Source organism: Branchiostoma floridae, chromosome 9 (genome assembly GCF_000003815.2).
Source record: "Branchiostoma floridae strain S238N-H82 chromosome 9, Bfl_VNyyK, whole genome shotgun sequence".
In the NCBI taxonomy this organism is placed as follows: domain Eukaryota; kingdom Metazoa; phylum Chordata; class Leptocardii; order Amphioxiformes; family Branchiostomatidae; genus Branchiostoma; species Branchiostoma floridae.
Genome location: NC_049987.1, coordinates 9,217,624 through 9,238,763, shown reverse-complemented (window position 1 = coordinate 9,238,763; position 21,140 = coordinate 9,217,624). Strand labels below are relative to the sequence as shown.

The window sequence follows — 21,140 nt, the reverse complement described above, 5'->3', positions numbered from 1 at the left end:
GGACTGCACTCAATTGCGTCAGGCATCGCGAATCGGCTCAGATAGGGGCAGGACTTGCGACTGCGACATTTTAAATGTGGAAAAAAAAATGCAATTCGCAAAAAGCTCACATATGGGTTAATTTACATGTTGCGCCAAATATGAAGATCCTTAACAAAAGGGGCTATCATAAATATTCATAAATGTTTAATAAAAACGTAAAAATCCTTTTACAATTTCAAATCTCTCATTGGTGCGTTCAGAATCACATTGTTTTTTTTATTCAACCGCAACACAGCATAGATTTCCAGTATCCTTTTCCTCTTGGCTTCATATGAAAACACGTCGGGGCAACCGTGAGGGAATATTGGCACAATTTTCCAAAGTTGGTACAATTTCCTGACACAATTTTGGGCAGTCCTCCGAGACTCCACTGAAACACAGTTGCTGAGATATATATGATCTAAAGCTGAAGCAAGTTTTCTAAGGAGATGATAACCCGTATAGAACTAGTTTAACTGTAATATCCAACACAAAAATTGGACTCACCCAAATTTTCGACTGAACAGCACCAGTCTTTGTCAAGGGGATCCGCCAGTCAATCCGCCATGCAAATTGATGGTTCGAATATAGTTCAGGGCCTAAAACTTCAAGATTGTTTTCCTGGTCAAATGGGTAGAAATCCTGGCAGTTTTGAGGTGGGTGTGACAGGGGAGGGTTTCTACTTTCTGATTAGGGCCAAAAAGAGTTTTTGTGATTGTTATGGGGTATAAAGTTGGGACTTTTTACGCCCTCAAGGAATGAACAATCTACTGCTGCCGTGACGTCACGTTATGCAGATAGAACAGGTGACTCAGACTGGTGCTGTTCAGTCGAAAATTTGGGTGAGTCCAATTTTTGTGTTGGATGTTACAGTTAACCCAGTTCTACTAGATGAACTTTCAGGTTAAGATGATAACCTTGTTGGGTGGGTGACGACATACATCATGGCCAGGGTAGCCACATAACAGGCGAAAGAGTCCAGGATTGTTTGCTGTAAGTGTGATAGTTCAACGAAAAACAAAAGAATCAACAAGGAATCAACACAATCATCGTCATGGGAACGGTGGCCTTTGACTACAGGCGATCAGAGGAGGACTAAACCCTGTAAGAATTGCATGTTCCTGTTCATGATATTTCTTTTTCTTCACTGTCGAACTGAGGATCTTTCCATCAGAGGTTGATTATCCCTCGGTATCCTTATCAGGGGTTTTCTTCCAAATGAAAACTCATGCCTGGACATGGGAAAAACAGGGGAAAGTCCTAGAATTCTTACAAACCGCACATATGTCAGGCTCGCCCTTGAAGCGCTGTCAAATATCTAAGATGGTTATTAGATTAAATGTCACACAAAAAACAGCAGATGCCATTCACATTACCGAATATACAATTTAGAAACAGCCTCTATATGTGGAGTCTTTTCAGTAGATGTGAGACGAAAAGTGATACTACTGTGTACATCACTTGACGTCGTTTGTCTTGTAATAGACCAAGGATGTTTAAAATTCTTAAACACCCTTTTCTTAGTTAATCAAACTTTAGGGCATGTGTCGCACTGGACACTGAAGTCTTTGGTTCCCAGTCATGGTTCTCAGTCATGGTTCCCAGTCACCTGGGAATCTGGCAAAACTGAGATCAAATAGAAAGGGGGGGTAACGTTACATGTTTTGGAAGTACGTATGCACATATTGTTACGCAAAAATGCCAAACAAGCTTTACATAGATATTGTGACGAGTTATGCCTTCCAATGCGCCCCACCCGGCCCTTAAAATCACAAATAGGAGGACACGGCATAGGTAACAGGTGGTAGTATTAAAGACAGACTCACCCGACAGAATGTGTCCCTGTACTGCCATTGGTCAGTCACGCTGAAGGCCAGGGACACGACTAACAAAACTGATATGGTGTTTCCACACACCAGGAGTATGGCCAGGAACCTTGCGAAGCCTCTCAGGGTCGGCGTGCGGTTGGCCTTCACAATCGTCAGGACGACAAAAGTATTAGCCAAGACAATGCCGGCAGCGATGAAGACCACAAGCGTAGGTTTTACTCCCGGAGGAAGGGAAACAGGTCCGTATGACATGGTGTTCGCGCCCGACTTTTCCGTTAGAAGATTGGGACTAAGTAATGCACTAGATGTTAACACGTTTACCGCCGTTCAGTTGTCCTACGAGAGTACGTAGTGGTTCACTCGAAGAACCAGAAAGCAACGTTTGATGGCAAGATTTGACAAGACAGTCCTTGCAACGAGAGGATTCTTGAGCTCATCTGGATGTACTTGACTCGACAAGAGGTGTATACAGCAGAACAATGACGCCATGCCATAAGTTAGGTCTATCGACGAAAATAAACAATGGTCTTGTACTACCGTGATGGATTATTTTAGTTGAGTGTACGACATTTTCTTTGATTACACTTCAACAGGCTTGATATTTAGTACATCACACAGTTAAAACATCTGGAACATTCATTCATATTATGATTTCAAAATTAATCTGTAACAAATACAGTATCTAAGAATGATACAGATACAAGAAGTGATTTGCAAACCTTTGTCATTATGGGCTGCCCGAAATGTGACTCAGCCGTAATACTTATACCAAATCTCAAGTGTACCCTGGGTGTTCGTCGATTACGGGATAATTGCGTTTGTCATTTGTCAACTTTGACAATGCACTGCCCGATCGCAGAACGAACGGTACTAATTCGGTGCTACCCTTCATGTGGGCTCACGCGTGCGTATATTTTCAAGTGCGTATGAGGTCCGCGCGGATTTCTGCCAATACGCAGTCGTACGTTTTGGATTAAACAGATATAAGTATAGGTCACGCCCATCTAGCGTTTGAATTAGGACTTCAGCATATCCATTCCGTCTGAAGTGCGTATGCAGTGCGCAACACTAATATTTTTCTTGCTGCGATGATTTCTAGGTGGGTATGCATGGCGCGTTCCGACCGCATTCCGCACCTCATGGAATGGACGCGCTGTATCCGTACCCCCATTCCACCTGACGGCGCTCTCGCTACGATGGCAAATTCAAATTTCAGAGATCAAGGAGTGGTTTTCACTGCAGGAGCCAGTTTGATTTCAGACTTTAAAACAGAATAAGTCAAGAAGGGATCATGATGCATCAATTGCCTAAATGATCAGAAATGCCACCATAGTTATCTTTCTTAAAGCCCCCTTCACACGAGAGCACGAATGAGCCGGAATGCCGTCCGAATGAATTTTTTTTCTATTCCTGGCAATTCCTCGCAATTCGTACTGTATTCTAAACATTCTTACTGCATTCGAGATATTCGTCCCCGTTCTTTTGGCTGGCTCGAAAGTTTTTGACATGTTAAAAACTGTCGAGGTGCATTCGAAGTGGAGAAATATCGAATGGCATTCGTAGTGGATTCTTAGTGTATTCTAACTATTCTGACTGCAGTCTGACCGCATTCTACGGCATTCTAACATTATTCGAAACATTCTTATCTCATTCGATGAAGAACCGAAACGGCAAGCCACCTCGAATCCTGCCAGAATGTAGCCGAAAGAATATTTCGAATGCCGTAAGAATGTCTAGAATGCACTACGAATTCACAGGAATAGACAAGAATTTTCATTCTGACGGCATTCCGGCTCATTCCTTCTCGTGTGAAGTGGATTTAAGGCCCATTTGGAATTCCCACCCGAATGGCCCCGAATGTGACACGAAGTTTGCATATACTTCATTCCGGCTGGTTCGGCTTGATTCCTGCTAATTCGATTTCCGTGTGAAGGCCCTATGAAATAAGACTTTCAACTTCGGTTATTTGGCGGGATATGATCAATTTCTACAATATCAAGATCTGTTTTCTGACTTTTTTTTGCAACCAACAGCGTTTAGTTGCTCATTTTAAAGCTTCTTTGTGTGATTGTTTGGTCACGTTTTTTTAAACGGATGGAAATATTGATGCATGCACAGATGTCATCCATATAATCAATTCAGTATGGCCCGACTGTACGTTAACTTACAGCACAAGACAGCTCAAGCATGATTGTATATTCATGATTCTTTTATTCACCAAATACCACATTGGCCATAATCTTTGCACATATTCAATCCCTGGCCTACTTCTGAGGAAAGGCTGCAAATATACCAATTCTTACATCACCAAAGAAGTTTACTCTCTATTTTACACAATAATAATCATCAGATCATATAGATATCACCATTGACAAAATTATACAAACTATAACTTAAGAAATATAACAGACAGCACTAGTTTCGCTCTTTACTTCCAATTCTCCTCTGAAGATTGTCATAAAATGTACAACAAACTGAAAACAAACATCTGAGCAATTTGACAGCATGGGAATGACCAATATTTACAAAGAATTTCAGCAGTCAACATTAACACTATCAAGTAATGGTATATGTAAGTACTTTATGGTTACTGAAAGACTTACATGTTGCCTCTTGTAGAAGAACAAAGGCAACTCACAGCAGCATATATCTGATGTGTCCACCAACCAATATGTGTATACACTATGTTGTTAATCAACACTTCATTATCCTCACATCAAATGAGATTTTCCTTGATTGCATTTCAACAGGCTTGATACATGTATTTGGTACATCAAATAGTTCAACTTGAACAATCTGGAACAACCATACTATGATTTCAAAATTAAGCTGCAACAAATACAGTATCTAAGCATAAAACAGATACAACAAATGTTTTACCATAACTTTAGTTGGCATAGTATGGATGTATGCCCTATATATATCTATGTTATATTATATTATATTGTAGATATATACCCTATACATTTACTACCTTTGGGTTTAACATTGAGAAAAATAACTTACCTACATGCCACCTACATAGAAGAGACTATTTTGCCACACTGCTCATGACAAAACAGTTGAGCAAGGAAAGCAATAGCACAACCTTAACTAAGAACTTGTTTGAAATATAGGAACTAAAATATACTTGTACTGTACAACTATCTGTATGTCATGGGTTTTCTGAACAAAGATGAATGGTTCCATAACACTGAATTATCCATAATTGCGTGTCATGTTACATGACTTGTACAGTTGTCTTCCCTCTATTTAGCTAATATCAATGGTCATAGTTTTTCTGAGAGTAAGTCTCTCTGTATTGTACATACAATATCAATGCTGTTGCAGTAACAACATTCCAGTCTGATGAAATTAGGAATATTTGCATTTACGATATTCCAATGATTGCCTGTCAAGTTTGGTCCAACCAAGTATAAGCATCTGATTCAGTCTACTGCAGGCAACCACTCTCACCTGTGAGTCTTTAATGCACATTGTATCCAAAAGTAGGTCTCAGACCATGCTTGCTGGGACTGAAAAAAATCCTCCCATTTGTCAAACAAATCTGAACTTCATGGCATGAAATTGACAAATTGCATTTTTCAAACCTTGATGTGGAGGTAATTAACAAGATGGTCTCCCAAACGATGAGTGGCATGGAGAAATTCAATGCTGGAGAGACCCAGGATTTAAACTCACAGTTGCACTTAAGAGTCTCCTGGAATTTAGACTTGCAGCAGCCAAAATAGATGCATCGTTTCAGGTTGAGAAGTTGGTCAAATTTTCCTTGAAAAAAACAACAACTCACATTTGAGAGGTAGTGGTCTATAGTAAACAAGTTCTTTTATCCTTGAAAATCTGAGGAAGAACTCAGATTTTCAATTTTGTAGTGACAAACAATCTCAACACTTGGTACAGCACTTTCATGTTGAACTTAATCTTTCAGTCTGACAGCTCTCACAATCTTTTGTATTTGAGTAACCCCCTCCCTGCCCAACTACCACAAATTAGCAACGACATGTACAAAAGCCAAATATACAATCTAAATTCACCAGATGATGTCCTTGACAATAGAACCTACACATTCATTCCATCAAATGATCTTTGAACATAAATGTTAGCTTTCTATACTTGATTATGTCTTTTACAGTGCCAGCAAAGTGAAATTTCTGTAAATGAAATGGTCTGTTCTTAAAACATCTATGTGTATGTGATACCTAAATGAATTGTCTACTTACTGTGTGCTCTTAGATAGGACAAAATAGCAATGGGTTGTGACGTCACAGAAAGGACATCCCGTTACCTAGTATGTCTAGTTGCTAATCTGTCATACCAAAAACCACACAGTGTGCAACTGATTTGAATATCACAATGTCATAGATAAAATTTTTCATGTGAACGACAGGGGAAATTTCATTTTGCTGACACTTGAAACCTTGCCACCTAATATAGGATAAAGACTGGTGCTGTGGGAAGTCATGTCTAGTCTGAGTCGCTGTCTTGGTACGCTGGCACTGGTTTGGTCAGGCGAGTTCTCTCCTCATTCCTCTCATTGTCACTCCTTGTAAGAAATGACATTGTAAGAAATTGTAGGAACGTTAACTGCAGTTCTCAAATCTTACAATGTACATGCACAATTAGGGGTGGGTACTGACAGTGTACCGGTACAAAACTGTTTTTTTCTTATTGGGCCGGTCCAAAAGTTTCTACAGTCAAACTTGGTCATAGTTAGTGTTATTTACATGAAGATAGGATTTTAAAGACACTTAACAGAATCCTTAGAAGCGAGATGGACCATTGTTTTGTATGTTGCCCATTTTCACAGACAATCAGGTCCAGGTTCAGGTCCGTACCAGGACCTGATCTTCTGGACCTGGACCTGAATTTTCTGTACCTGTACCCACCCCTACACACAATGTAAGCAGACAAATAGTTTGAAATGGGAAATGTTTGTTACTCTAATAAAAAAGTTGTGGAACTTACCCATATATGACTTCATCTTCTGAGTCGTTCAACATGGAGAATGCAGGGTTGTCTTTGAAGTGGGATTCTGTAAGGTATGTGTTATATAAAAATGATAGCTTTCACTTGGAACCAAATTTTCCAAGGTGGATAAATGTCATATACATGTGTATAACCAATGAAAAAGTTTACACATATAGAATACAACATGGTGAATCACCTGAGGTGCTAGCATGTGCTGTTGCAGGGCGATCTGACCCGGGGGAGGGCTGGGACAGAAGGTGATGCGCAATACACCGTGTTGTATTATATTAATGTCATGCCCACCCAAAAGAAAAGCACACATTTCAATATGAAATGCACCAGAAGTGGAGAAAATTTGATGTCCTCAAACAAAAATTGTAACAACAGCAATTCCAAAGTCTGAATATGGTATTTGAATTTTCAACTGCGCCACACTCATTACACATAAAGTGCATTTGATTTAGTGGATGGAAGCGATATGGCAACTTATAACCCAGTCCAGAACACCTGTATCAAACATCATTGCAGCACAGGTATGACATAAAAATTGATATTGTTCTTGATTTTCTGGCATTAGTATGTTCTGGGCTTCTTACCATGAAGTGCATTTTTGGAAGGAGAGTACACATATGCCATGGTGTACAGGTAGAAGTTGAGCAGGCCGTAGAATGACAGGAACTCTGCAGGTAAGATCTGTTAAGGAATTCTCTTGGAAATTGGTTGTCCTAATGGAAACAAAGGGCAAGCTACATTCACCACATTTTTTAACATACACAAGAGGGCTGTCTCCAGCTGCAACTTTTTTCTGTCCTGCTCACTGCTTGTTGTTGTTAACTGTTGTTGTAACTGTCAATTCAAGCTTATGAAAATATCTTTTCATCAATTTCATGTCATGAAGCTCAGAGCTTTGGCCAAATGGTGCGGGATGTTTGTCTGCCCAACTTGCACATTTTCACCCCAGGACAGAGGGATGAGTCCTGAGGACAGTCCTAATACACAATATAAAGATGGGGATAGGCTTGCGCTAGTACTGAAGGAAAGGTCTAAATTCATCTCTGTCTCATTGAGGGATGGCCGAGTGGGTAGAGTGTTCGCCTTGCGTTCGGTAGGTCGTGAGTTCGATCCCTGGCCGAGTCATACCAAAGACTTTAAAAATGGTACATGCTGCTTTCTCTGCTTAGCACTCAGCACTAATGAGGAAGAGTATGGAAGTTAAACACACATCAATACCAGCGGACCAGCCCCCTGCTGTAGTGGCTTGCACATGTGTGGCCCAAGGGCTACAGAAATGGAGATGGGCGCCACCCCTACGCATCTGGTCCAGATGTACGGGCAACTTTAACTTTAACTAACTTATTGAGGGATGATTGTGGTGCAGAGTATGTCAGTTGGCCGAGGATAAGTCTACCACATATACAACACATGTGATTTGAGCCAACAAGGCCGGCAGAAAGGATATAGTTCTTGTAGTGTGTGGCCAAGTCAGCAACAAAGTTGTCCTGAAGCACACCTGTCCCAAACCGCATCACAGTGATGGCAATGCTAAATGAGAAACATTTTACAATTAGCTAAAGGACACTAAACAGTTGGTGAAAAGACATTGCAGAACAATGAAATCAATCTGTGTCACAATGTAGTGGATGCTATCTGAAATGTCTGACCATTTCCAAAATCATATCTAGTTGCTTGTAATGACTAACTGCTTTTTGCCATATCTTATTACCTGGATGTCTAAACTACATCGGTGTGTGTTACAATATACCCTTCCCTTTTGTTTTTGCATTTTCCAAGTTGCTTCTTTTGTACATTTCATGCCCAGAAACATGCCCTTAAGGTCATTGCAACAGCACAGTGTTAAAGAAAATACCTGATGGCCAGCACAACAAACATCAAAGCTGTCAGGAACTTCAGTCTCAGGTCTGAAATAGACAACAAGAATTCAGTTAACTATGCATTAAGTAGTATTTCATATGCTATCTACACCACTAATGACAATGAAAACAACAGAACACTGCTTCACTTACATTTGTGTATCTTATATAATATTGTTTCCCTATATTGGCTAAGACTGATGCCAAGCAATAACTCACAGCAGTATCTAGTGATAGGTTATAGTTTTTACCGAAGTATGGCATGGCACGCAGCTCACTGAAGGCACGGATGATCAGGTACAACAAGTACAGTAGGTACACTGAACCGATGACGAAGAAGAAAATCTGCATCCCCTAAGTTGAAATTAATATAATTAGTATTTGACACAATAACATCATTTTTTCAACCACCACCATGAAAGTAATACTGATAGTGAGCTTGCACCAGTTAAGTTAAAGCAAAGTCAAAGAACAGTTGAGCTACACCTTCCCTGATTGTGATAGGGAAGACAGAAGCTACAAATGTATGTACAGGTTTATTGTACCAGGGAAAGTCCCGTGGCTCTTTTTGATAGGTACAAAGAAGAATGGGCCATAGTTAAATGTTTCATCCTAAAAGGACTGCAACCCTTACTGGTAGTGTGCATGTTGGGTGAGTGACAATATAGCTGGAATTCATTCTCACGACTTCTTGGTCATGTGGCAAGGTAACTTAAACCACAAGACTATGCACCCTAAAGTCAATAAATTGATTGATATAAGCAATTAACATGACAATGTTTTACATCTGATCCCTTTATATTGTTATCGTCACAATCTAGTGCTCGAAAGTCAGATTCAGACTTACTGTGAAGTTGACTGTGTCCACCTTGTACTGATATGTTGGATCTTGGAGTTCATTGTACCTGGGAGGGAAAGAAAGGAAAGGAATACGTGTACTCTAGTTTCTTGGCTGCTAAAATTCACCTCATAACCTGTACCCAAAATGGACAGGTTTAAGGAAAACTAGACAACTGGAAGTTGGGACGGACAGAATGCTTCTGAACACAAGTGTTTCTACCCACATTATCCAAATTGCATGTTTTAGTAGAAAAGGGCCTGCAGTACTACTTACTCCTGCCAGGAGGCCAGTGTAACTGCAGAGATCCACAGGAGCCCAACGATCATAACTTTGGGCACATAGAACGTCATGAATCTCCGCTCGTACTGTGAGAACATGAAAAATATGCATGAAATTTTGACCTCATTAGGTTAACGTAGCTGGTTGACTATAGATGTGTTGGCTTTTCTAGAACAATACAAGTATTTCCAAAGCACTGAAGAAGCCACATGGCGAAACATGTTTGCGTGTTGGCTCGAATAAAGTTCCAAACAAGGAATATGCGACTCAAGCGTCTTTTCTGAAGATGTGGCGTAAGTGTCTGCAGTTGGTTTGAGGTTGTCCTTTCCTACGTACTCTATCACAAGTGTTTCCTATTTCTTAAAATGGAATGGTGGAAACTTTCAGAGGCAAAAGAACATTTCATGGATGATAAAACGGGACAAGCATTCTTGATGTGCCACCTTCAATATCTGAAATGGAATAAACAACATGCTACTTGGGAAATAAAGCACAACATTTCAGGTGGTTTGGACACGTAGAAAGATCAAGTGACTGCATAATACCATCACCAAACTGAAATTGTCAGGTCACAGGGGTTGTGGTAGAGATAAACACTGGATGGAGTGTGTTGGGAGGGACATCGGGGTGTGCAGTCTAACAGGGGTCGACCCACTGGACAGAGCCGCATGGAAGCGCGGTATGAAAACTTAAGCCGACTGCTGCCTACCTCTGGGTCAGGGATCCCAGCAGCAGTATAACTAAACAATGGATAGTGAGTGAGTGAGTGAACAGCATCATGATTGTAAAGTGTGTGAAAAGCGCCACCTGTCTGATGCCATGATAAGCGCAGAGCCAGAAGAGCAGCAGTGCGCAGAGGAAGGAGGCCTGGAACACGGCGTCGAACATCCCCGGGACCCAGCTGTTCACCAGGAACGTGAGCGGGAAGATCGGATCGTTGTACAGCAGGAGCAGCGGCAGCAGGATCGACATCCATCTGGACAAAAAAAACAAAAACATTTTGGGCACACAGTGCTACATTTTACAACTGTAAATGCAGAAACGTTCGCGATGGTTTTATATTTGCGGTTTTTGCGGTGGCTAATTTACTGTAAACTTAACATCAATGCGAACATAAGTTTAATTTACAGGAAAGTACAAACACGTTTTTGCTTGCTTCTGAAATACGAAATTCTGGACTAGACAATAAGAGACATCATGAATAACATATAGATGCTCTGAGTTAGTTTGACAAAGCCAACTTTTATTCAATACAATGAAAAAGGGAACAGTAATGACTAGCATCTAGCACACAGGAAAGCAAAAGTTATCTTGACAACTTTTAGTTTGTTGTCACCTTATCTAATAACCAGATGCTTACTTTTGTTCGATGGACCAGTCACGTATGGAGAACCTCCTCAAGGAGTGAGCAAAGACACACTGGAACACAAGTAAAACTTCTGTCAGTACATGAGCATATGGATATGGTTGTTACTCTCTTTGTAATGCCTATGGCAGAGTAATTTGTACAGGGAGGGGTTGCTGCATTTGAAGCCCTTCCCCTACATATGGAGATCTTTTTAAAAGAGTGTTTAAAAAATTTCAAAACTGTAACTTTTTTGGGTTTTCAGTTATATCCTCGACCTCAACATATCAGTTTGTCTTGCTTGAAAACTGCATCCTACTATGGTTTTATCAGCGTTGATGTCAGTCACCTTGTGGTCCTCAACTATTCTAATTGAGTCAAGTTAGCGTTCCCAGCCTGTTTGCGCATTCCTTAAGAAGCGTAAACAGGTTGGGGGCGCGCCACGTGACCTCAATTACACCTGGACATACTCACCTGACACAGGGGTACTTATTACACTGAGAAATCTTGCATTTTGTCATTCGGAGCGGACGAGCCTCACCGCAGCGTAGGGGAAGCTTCGCTACCACGTTTCTCGTCTTCTTCACGTGCTCTCGACTTTGTTTTTAGACCAGGTCTTCCCAGCGCGACAGATGCTGATTTTGAGAGCCCAGTGTTGTAGTCAGGTTTGGGGGATGGTTTACTCTTACCAAGGAGATTTAATAGCTCTTTGCTCTTACTTATCGTCCTGGGGTTTGCAGACTACGGTTGGTCGGGTCGGAGAACCCGAGTTTAGAGCCCAGGACGGGCAGTTTAACGTGGCAGCCTGGCGGCGGAGTTACTTGAACGTTTTGGCCGACTTAGAGCATTCTTCTTGGGGTTCACAGGTGAGACTTGATTAGGTTCCTTTAAATTTGTTGTTCCTATTAGTATTATTTTTTTGGGGAGCATGTCCACAGTGCTGCTTTTTCGATTTTGGATTCCACTAGTATTGTTTAACGTTTTATTGTGGAGGGTAACCACTAGTAAATTGTTTTTTGTTTTGTGGAAGCTATCCACTAGAACTTGTTTTTTATTTCCGCGGAAGGATTCTGCTAGTATGTTCTCTCGTTTTATGTGGTGGGTAGCCACTAATAAATGATTTATTGTTTTGTGGAGGCTATCCTTTAATAATTTGTTTATTGTTTCCCCGGAAGGAGTCCGCTAATAATGTACTCTCGCCTTATGTGGTGGGTAACCACAAGTAAATGATTTATTGTTTTGTGGAGGCTTTCCACTAATAAATTGTCTTTCGTTTCCGCGGAAGGACTAGTCCGCTAGTAATGTTCTCTCGCCTTATGTGGTGGGTAACCACAAGTAAATGATTTATTGTTTTGTGGAGGCTTTCCACTAATAAATTGTCTTTCGTTTCCGCGGAAGGAGTCCGCTAGTAAAATTTCTCTCGCCTTATGTGGTGGGTAACCACAAGTAAATGATTTATTGTTTTGTGGAGGCTTTCCACTAATAAATTGTCTATCGTTTCCGCGGAAGGAGTCCGCTAATAATGTTCTATCGCTTTATGTGGTGGGTAACCACAAGTAAATGATTTATTGTTTTGTGGAGGCTTTCCACTAATAAATTGTCTATCGTTTCCGCGGAAGAAGTCTGCTAGTAATGTTCTCTCGCCTTATGTGGTAGGTAACCACAAGTAAATGTTTTATTGTTTTGTGGAGGCTTCCACTAATAAATTGTCTATCGTTTCCGTGGAAGAAGTCTGATAGTAATAATGTTCTCTCGCCTTATGTGGTGGGCAACCACTAGCTGTGATCTCTAGTTTTTGGAGGGTATTATGTTTTTTATCCTCCGACGACCATGTGGTGGGTCATTAATTTTAGCAGTTACATTTTGGTGTGGTTTGCAGCTGTACGCTGTAATCCAACATGGCGCAGGTGGCGCATAATTTGATTCCTCTGACGACCACGTGGCGAATGATTAGTTTAAACAATGGCATTTTTGTGTGGTTTATAGTTGTGCGCTTTATTCCAATTTGGCAGGTGAGGTCTTAGGGAAAGCCTGTACTAATTGAACTGGTTTATGTGGAGGATAGTATATTTTATCGTTTTTGTGGTGGGTTTCCTATGGCACGTAAATGATTGGGTATGTAGAGGGAAATCCATTTGTCAATTTTATTCGTGTGTGTGGAGGATTTAGTGTTTTATCTTCTTTTGTGTGGAAGATATCCACTTGATTCATTTTGCCTGTTGTGGGGACAGTATACCCACGGTTGTTTTTAATTGTTTGATCTCTTTTGGGGTACGATATCCATGTTTTGCGGATGCAGACGTTTTATCGGTTGTGTGGAACGCATCTACTGTGAATAGGTTTATTTACCGATTGTTGCTAGTTTACGAGGCGGCTTATTTCTGTATGTTTTTCCATGGTTAGCATTGTTCAGAAGTTTTTAGACCTAGTAAGTAGTAAGTAATGTTTATTAGTTCCTTTTTCGGGGGATGTTCGACGGCGGGCACCGGGGTTTCCTATTATTACCCTTCTACTTCGGTAGGCCCACCAACCGGGGGCTGGTGCTCGTCCTAGGGCTGACCCTGGGTTAATCTTTATTTTTAAAATTGCATGTTTCTAGTCTGCTTGCCGTGTATTTATTGTTTGGAATGTCGGCTATTGAGAGAGACGGTCATTTCTTAGTTTGCAATTTTCCTTTTTCGTTACAGTAAGAGTAAAAGTGAGTTGTTTTTGTTTGAGAATTGTCATCTCAGGGTCAGCCTTGGGACGAAATTAGTACTTGACTTAGCTAAAGGGTGTTTTTTCTAGGTTCGAGTAGAGGTTTGGGTTGGAAGAAGGGTTTGGATATAGGTTTGGGATAGGATAGAGGTTTTGCAAAGGATAGAGGTTTGGGATAAGTTTGAGGTTTGGGAAAGAATTGAGGTTTGGGGAAGGATAGAAGAATGGGAAAGGATGGAGGTATGCGGTATTAGAGTGTATCTATACTGGTGTGTGCCTTATCCCGCCGTTTACGACAATCCGGGCGTTTTGCTCCGGACTTTTTTGCCCATACCTTACACTCTCTTCGGAGCACGCCCGGAGGTCAGGCAGGATATAGTACTATAGAAATCCCCATAGGCCAAAATCTGTGTTCTGCTACCTTCAAATACCCAGTATGTATATAAAAATTATAATGTATTGATAGCATGTGTCATCTTCATCATTATCTGCCAGCCCTCAGTGACAGCGTCATAAACAGACCAAGTGCCATACACAGTTAAGTATCTGTGGAAAGGAAGAAAACGATAACAATAAATAGGAAGGTTGAAACAGGTGAATACTTACCGTGACCATGAACGTCAGCACGAGGAACACAAATCTGAACCAGATCTCCAGTTGAGTGAAGGTTGGGTTGTACATCTTGAACTGTAAAACATATTTTCACATTTTTTACTTCTTCTCATCTCAATACTATGTGCATAACATCTAAAAAAGAGGAAATGCTTTCTTATCAAAATTGAAAAGATGAAAAACTTCTATACTTGTATTGCACGTTAACTTGGATTCTCCTTGAGCTATCATAGAGTAGAACTTGTTGCTACCAAATTACCATCTACACAAGGGGCATTCTCACTACTGGTATATATCTTGAAACCACCGTTACGCTTACAGTTACAGCTATATGTGCAAAGGTTAGGCATGACAGATCATCCAGTATAGTACATGGGTGTAACCAGCTGTTGCTGTGCCACATGCTTTACGTGTGTTACGCTGAAGGGTGGCTATACTGGCCATACAGATAAAGATAAAGATACCCACCGAGAATCCCACTTCAGTGACTGGGTACTTGTCTGATATCCCAAAGAACATGACCCTGACCAGGTAGGTGGTGAAGTCCAGGTATCCCAGGTGTAGGATCACTAGGTCATTACATGTCTGAAACAAAAGGCATACAGCATATAGTGGCTGGGTACAATCTTAGTGTCACTGACGAAAGACGCAGGATGGCTGTCTGAAATGTCTGACCATTTCAAAAATCATATCCAGTTGCTTGAGTAACTCCTTTTTGGAATATGAGCTAGAAGGCAAAAGATAGATAACAGAGGGTTTTTTTTTTCTTGACACTATCACAATGTGGAATTACTTGAGAATCAGAGGAAAAAGCATTTACTTGGATGTTCAGTACACATTTGCAGTGTTGTATGCTTATCAAACAGTATATTATGCTACGTCTCACAACAGTATATTTTGCTACTTATCATTCATGTATACTCATATTCCATATGAACTGAAGTTCACTATAACAAAAGAGTACTATGCCTCCCTTACCTCCTTGTTACAGTGTAGTGTCCTGGAGTGGTTGTGTGTTCTCTCCCCTGTGATCAGGACTGAAGAGTCAGCCACCTGCCCCTCCACTACCACACTCATGGTGAACTTGGACTTGATTGTGTCACCTGTAAACAGGTCAAACAGAAAATGGAAGGTCTCATACCTATATGATAGAAAGTTTCTGTGAGTTTCTTAATGCCACAGCCCCACCCATAACACTAGTGTTAGTGATCCATCCCTTCCCAATCCCAGCCATCTCCCTCCCATAATTAGGGGTCATCCATCAGGGGCAGATGACCACCTGTTCATGGACTATACCACACTACTTTCAGGGAGGGGGTGTCCTCTAGTAATGTTGCAGCACCTGTAAATGCTGCTAAGGGGACCCAAAATTGCCATGTTTCTTTGGGACCCCAATAACTATCCGTATGCCAAAATTCATACAAATCTATCAAAAGGAACTTGAGTCATAGGTGCGAAAACAGAAACAAAACCAAAAACAATCCCTATGTTGGAGGTGAACCCCCTCCCGGGAGCCAAGTAAAACATACATTTAAACTTTCCCACAAAGTTCTGATGTCTTCATTTCTGCAATAGTTTATGTACCAACTGTAGTAAAGTCTTATAAAGCTGAATCAGTTATTTAGCACTTATATGTACATAGAAAGTTGTTTAGCAGTATAATGCATTTCAAGTCAATTTATTCTCAGGCAGTTCCATTACATTGAGACAACATTGCATGTTAGGTAAGAAAAAATCAGTAGTGATATATAAAAAAAGATTTACATGCAAAGGAATATTTACAACTGAAATCGGCTCACAATTTAGGGGCTTGTATAAGATTTCTTATTCAACATCACTTGTGCCAACCATGCAATGCTTGTTATTTACCTTTGGGATTTCGTATGAATATCTTGGATGTCAGCCACAGTTGTTGGTTAAATGTGGATAGGGTTGGTGTTCGCAACTGGAAAGGTCCAGTCTGAAAACAACAAAGGGAAAACACTTCAAGAGTTGCTTTTCCCTACTGCAATGACTAAGCATGCATGATTTTGAGATAAGTGTGCACATGTGCAGGTCAACAGGCTCTGGATGTTGAGTGCACCAGCACTTTACAACATAGCAACCAATTACTTGTGTTGTTCACCTGAACATGTACATACAATTACAAAAGACTCTTGCCACATTTTCCCTGAGTCTGCTGGTCCATACCATAATAACATAATATATACAGGCTTTCCATGACATCATATAATAACTATGATTTGAATTCCCGGGCCACCATGTTGGATGAAGCAATGGCATCTTCCTGTGCTTTACAGCCATACGCTGTAATCCAACATGGCGCAGATGACGTCATATAAAAAGCCTGTATTAGTGTATACTGCACTGTATATGCAAGGGCATAGGACAATGTGTGTTAGAAGTGTTAGAACCTTATATTACTTACAGCTAAGTTCTCCACCTTTGGTGACTGAAGTGCGGAGGCGTTGACATCGTGCTCGGTCACAATTGGTGGACCTGCAATAAAAGGGAAAGTAATCTTCAGGGCAATTTCTAAATCTAAAGGGTCCATATCATAGAACCTGAATGTTAAAACCAAGGTTACTGTTTTTGGTCATTTTTCTACACCACAAGTTGAACCCACCTTGTTAAGGTGGGGTCACACATGCGTATATATTCAAGTCCGTTTGAGGTGCGTATGACGCTCTTAGTCTCTACCAGGCTCCGCGGGTCGCGGGAAAAATAGTACGAATTGGACAAATATAGATACATAACATGCCAGATGAGTTAGCTGACCGAGAATTATGGTTTGCGACCCAGCTAACTTGTCTGACATGTTACCTGTTTATGTTTGTCCAATTTCTATTATTTTTAGAACGGCCTGTGGAGCCTGGTGGAGGCAAATACTCTCATGCACGCCTCATACAGACTTAAATACGCAGGTGTGACCCCACCTTTACAATACACAGTAATATATATGGCATATGAATGTGGCTTTCCTGTATCAGGAGAATTGAAGTCTTCTACACTTTGAGTTTCCATTGCCACTTGAGTTGACAGCCATTTTGTCTGAGCTGGAGTGTTTTCGGTAGGCTACCAAACACTAGGGGACTTTGTGCGACTCACTTTTGTGTTGTATGTAGAACTAACAGTTACACTGGATATTGAACAAATGTCACAAATATGTTGAAATCATTAATTGCAAAGTCTGAATTGAGAGTCTAACATTCTGAATAATTGCAGCTTTGGCACCCACCTTATATACAATACATACTTTTATTTAAAGGAAGAAAAAGATTTCCTGGCACAATCGTTGATGGATACCTTTAATACAAAATTGTAAAATATTTTGACTTTTACACTTCAATTTCTTGGTGTGCTACAGAATGTATTAAGGTGGGGTGAGTTGGTAAAAAAAGGTAGGTAATTGTGCATTGATAGTATAGCCAAATAGTCTTTTTGAGGCTGAAGGGACAGTGAGCTGTCAATGTCTAGGGCACAGTATTGGAAGGCAGAACCCATCCCTGTCCTTCTGCACCTCTCAGGCCTAATCTATACACAGTTTTTACCGATATCTGTGGATGTGTCGGGAGGGATCTGGAACGTTGGCCGCGGGACACCCGTGGCGCTTGCAGTCATAAACAGCTATATAGCCTAATGAACCCTAATTGTATGCTAATGAGCTCTCCCGAAGTTGGGACACATCTACACGCGCGCGGAAGCTGTCGGGGACCCCTGCAAAGCTATCGGGGACCCCTGCTAAGCTATCGTACGAATGGTCCGGACCTTTCGGGAGAAATTTTCCCGATATCTTTATGGCGATATTGCAGTTCCATCTAGACGCTGAAAAAAAGCTGTCAGCGAGAAGTTGTTGGCTCGCCGATATCGGGAAAAACCGTGTCTAGATCGTGCCTTAGTTACCACCCCCCAACCAAAGTCACTCATTTTTAAAAGTGTGAGGAAAGTCATGTAAAGTGCCTTTCCAAAGGACACAATGTTTAGACTTGCAACAAGAGTGGCGTGTTACAGTTGGTGTCAGTGGTTACCAATTAGGCAAAATTCCCCCCACTCATCATCATTACGCATTTATGGCACATTCACAGACGACCCTACTGCATTATGTTGAAGTCAACCCTCCTGCTTTATGAAAAAAAGCATGCAGACCCCATGCAAGGTCAGATGGTTGTGTGTGATTATGATGTTGACTTTACGTATAGGTAAACAGGAGTGTTTATCCACCTGCCACTCCTATGAACACAGACACGGCGAAGCACATGAAGAATCCCGCGAACACCAGCACGAACTGACGCTTACTCAGGGTGTACAGCCGCATCTGTACGGATCTGGGGAAACATGATTCATAATATATAATATGTAACGTTACCTTTCACTTTCATAAGCGATATGTTCACTCATATCTTAAATACAGTAGGGTGTTTAATATATACATTTATGTACCATAGGATTTTGCATCAGTATATTACGTAATTTCAAGAAATATAAGTTCGTCTGATGAAAGAGTAGAAGCTAAAACACCATGGCTAAAACACAATAAACAGTACAAAATACTATCATTTACAATTTACATGTCAAATTTTCACTCAAAATCTGTCTGCAGGAAAGATAACGAACATGTTGATTCTTCGAAAATCAGCAAATGGCTTATTACAACAACAACATAATGACTATAATCATCCATATGTAATAGCTACATTTTAACATTTTAAAATAAATCATGATCATATAACGCAAAAAGTCAGACAAAAAGTAAAATGCCACCTGTTCAGGTGCAAACACCTGTTACTCTAAATACAGGTTGACGTGGAAAAATTTTGGACTCTCCCAAAAATTATCGCCAAAACAAATACATTTGAAACCATAATATAACACTTGTACTACAGCAAATCGTTCTAAAATACTAGATACATACGACTCCATTATTGCTGTAGAATGGGAACCTCGGGCGTTCAATGTAATGCAGAAGAAAGTGGTGTAAAACTTGAGAAAGTTTTCGGAGAAGTAAAGTTGGTGCCAAAATGTCGTCTACTCTGCTGAATCCAACATGGCGGCCAAGCTTCGCAGTGCGCATGTCAGTTACGTCACTGTGTACACCAGTCCTGACGTTTCCGGGTCACAAACCGGATACTCCACAAATGAATAAATTCTCATTTGCATGAGATGAAAATGATAAAATTCCCCATCTACATGATTTCAAAAATTGATAAGCACCTTTTTTTTTCAAACGCAATGATGGATTTGAGCTGCAATTTCATGGTACAGGTGCAAGCATTAAGTTGAAACGGTAGTACCCCCATCTACGGTGTGACACACTGTTTAACGTTGATAATATAACGTTAATAGAAAAACAGTGTCACTTAGTAAATTTCATTTTGGGCGGAGGAGAAGGTAAACTGAAATGCAAGTTTCCACAGCAATCTTTCTATCGACAACCAGACAGGCAGGCAGACGTTGGCTATATAGCTAATGAAGCCTTTATTGCATGGATCTCTTTAGAGCAATGGCCTCTCCAAGTCTTCGTGATGGCTCCATGCAATTATGTAGAGGATGAATTCTAGGCGCCTATTTTCCATTGCACTGAAGAGAACCACAATTAGGGATATTCCGCATAAAAGGCCTTGTGTGCCTTACCTTTTCAACCATCTTTTTCTTTATTGAAAGACACCTGCTAGCCCATTCTACGTGTAAGTTACAATGTTTTTGTCCTATTATCAATAATTCGTCTATGGCTAACATACTTTCCCTACGCATGAAATGTAGATGCATTGAATCATATCCAAATGTGCAGTACAATCAGCGTATTTGTTTTAAAAAACAAACGTACCTGTAACAGCGATCATGGTTGTAGGATTCCCCAATGTGTGTCCCGAAATTACTGAAAACGTCGCTGAAGCTCGCCAAGAAGGAGCGGAATTTCACCGTCCACGGCGTTTCGTAGGACGCATATCCCAGGGAGTCCATGATGACACAACGCGGACCGATATGGAGGACAGGGAACGTCTAGAGATACTCTGTCAACAACTGCTGCGTTCAATATACAACGATGTAATCCAGCGCTCCATATTGTCCACTCAGTCACGACCCTGAATAAATACGTATCCGATGGATGGCGACCTGTTTTGAATTGCTAACACTTGACGACTGAGAACGGCAGGCTATTTGTTCGCTATTATTTTGGCCATTACGTCAGGGAGCAGTACTGAATATTAATGATGCTTCTCATTAAATGGCCTGCACGCATCTGCCGCATTCTCACCGGGCGTTGTGCTGCAGTTTCAGGTAGTTTCGGTAGTTGTCACCATATGATATAACCTTACCAAGGAGATTAACCTCCTTAATTTGATCTTACCTGTTCTCATCATGGTTGATGGGTGAAAGATAATGAAGCTTTGTCGACCCAACAGAATGGCTAGGACTTTTGCGGGGTCAACTACAAACTACAAAATAGAAATGTCGGAAATAGCTATTTCTTGCACCTGTGCCATGAAACTGCAGCTCAAATCCAACATTGCGTTTGGAAAAAAGTGCTTATCAATTTTTGAAGTGATGTAAATGGAAAATTTTATCATTTTCATATCATACAAATGAGAATTTACTCATTTGTGGAGTATCCGGTTTGTGACCCGGAAACGTCAGTTTTAAGCCACAGATGCAAAGAAAGTTCACTCAATAAACCA

General features: G+C 40.8%; 1 protein-coding gene and 1 long non-coding RNA gene across 3 annotated transcripts in view; both read right to left on the bottom strand.

Moving 5' to 3' along the window:
* The window catches only part of LOC118422127, a 5,786-nt gene extending 2,595 nt beyond the window's left edge, over positions 1–3,191 (bottom strand). The window contains exon 1 of the long non-coding RNA XR_004831886.1: positions 939–3,191. This is a non-coding gene — a long non-coding RNA (uncharacterized LOC118422127). The remainder of the gene's footprint in view (positions 1–938) is intronic.
* An 850-nt stretch (positions 3,192–4,041) lies between these two features.
* LOC118422746 (transmembrane protein 181-like) lies at positions 4,042–20,643 on the bottom strand. 2 transcript variants are annotated; one of them, XM_035830491.1, is made up of 17 exons: positions 20,288–20,643; positions 18,685–18,788; positions 16,892–16,962; positions 16,333–16,423; positions 15,442–15,566; positions 14,932–15,048; positions 14,458–14,538; positions 11,170–11,228; positions 10,617–10,785; positions 9,804–9,895; positions 9,537–9,594; positions 8,941–9,043; positions 8,686–8,737; positions 8,278–8,360; positions 7,415–7,504; positions 6,816–6,882; positions 4,042–6,393 (listed from the first exon to the last, which is right to left on the bottom strand). In XM_035830491.1, exons 1-17 carry the CDS (start codon positions 20,422–20,424, stop codon positions 6,315–6,317), a joined length of 1,578 nt encoding a protein of 525 aa, XP_035686384.1. In that variant the 5' UTR covers positions 20,425–20,643; the 3' UTR covers positions 4,042–6,314. The 2 variants fall into 2 exon arrangements, with proteins under 2 accessions (XP_035686384.1, XP_035686385.1); XM_035830492.1 differs by lacking the exon at positions 20,288–20,643 and adding an exon at positions 19,376–19,542.
* Between the last annotated feature and the right edge of the window lie 497 nt (positions 20,644–21,140).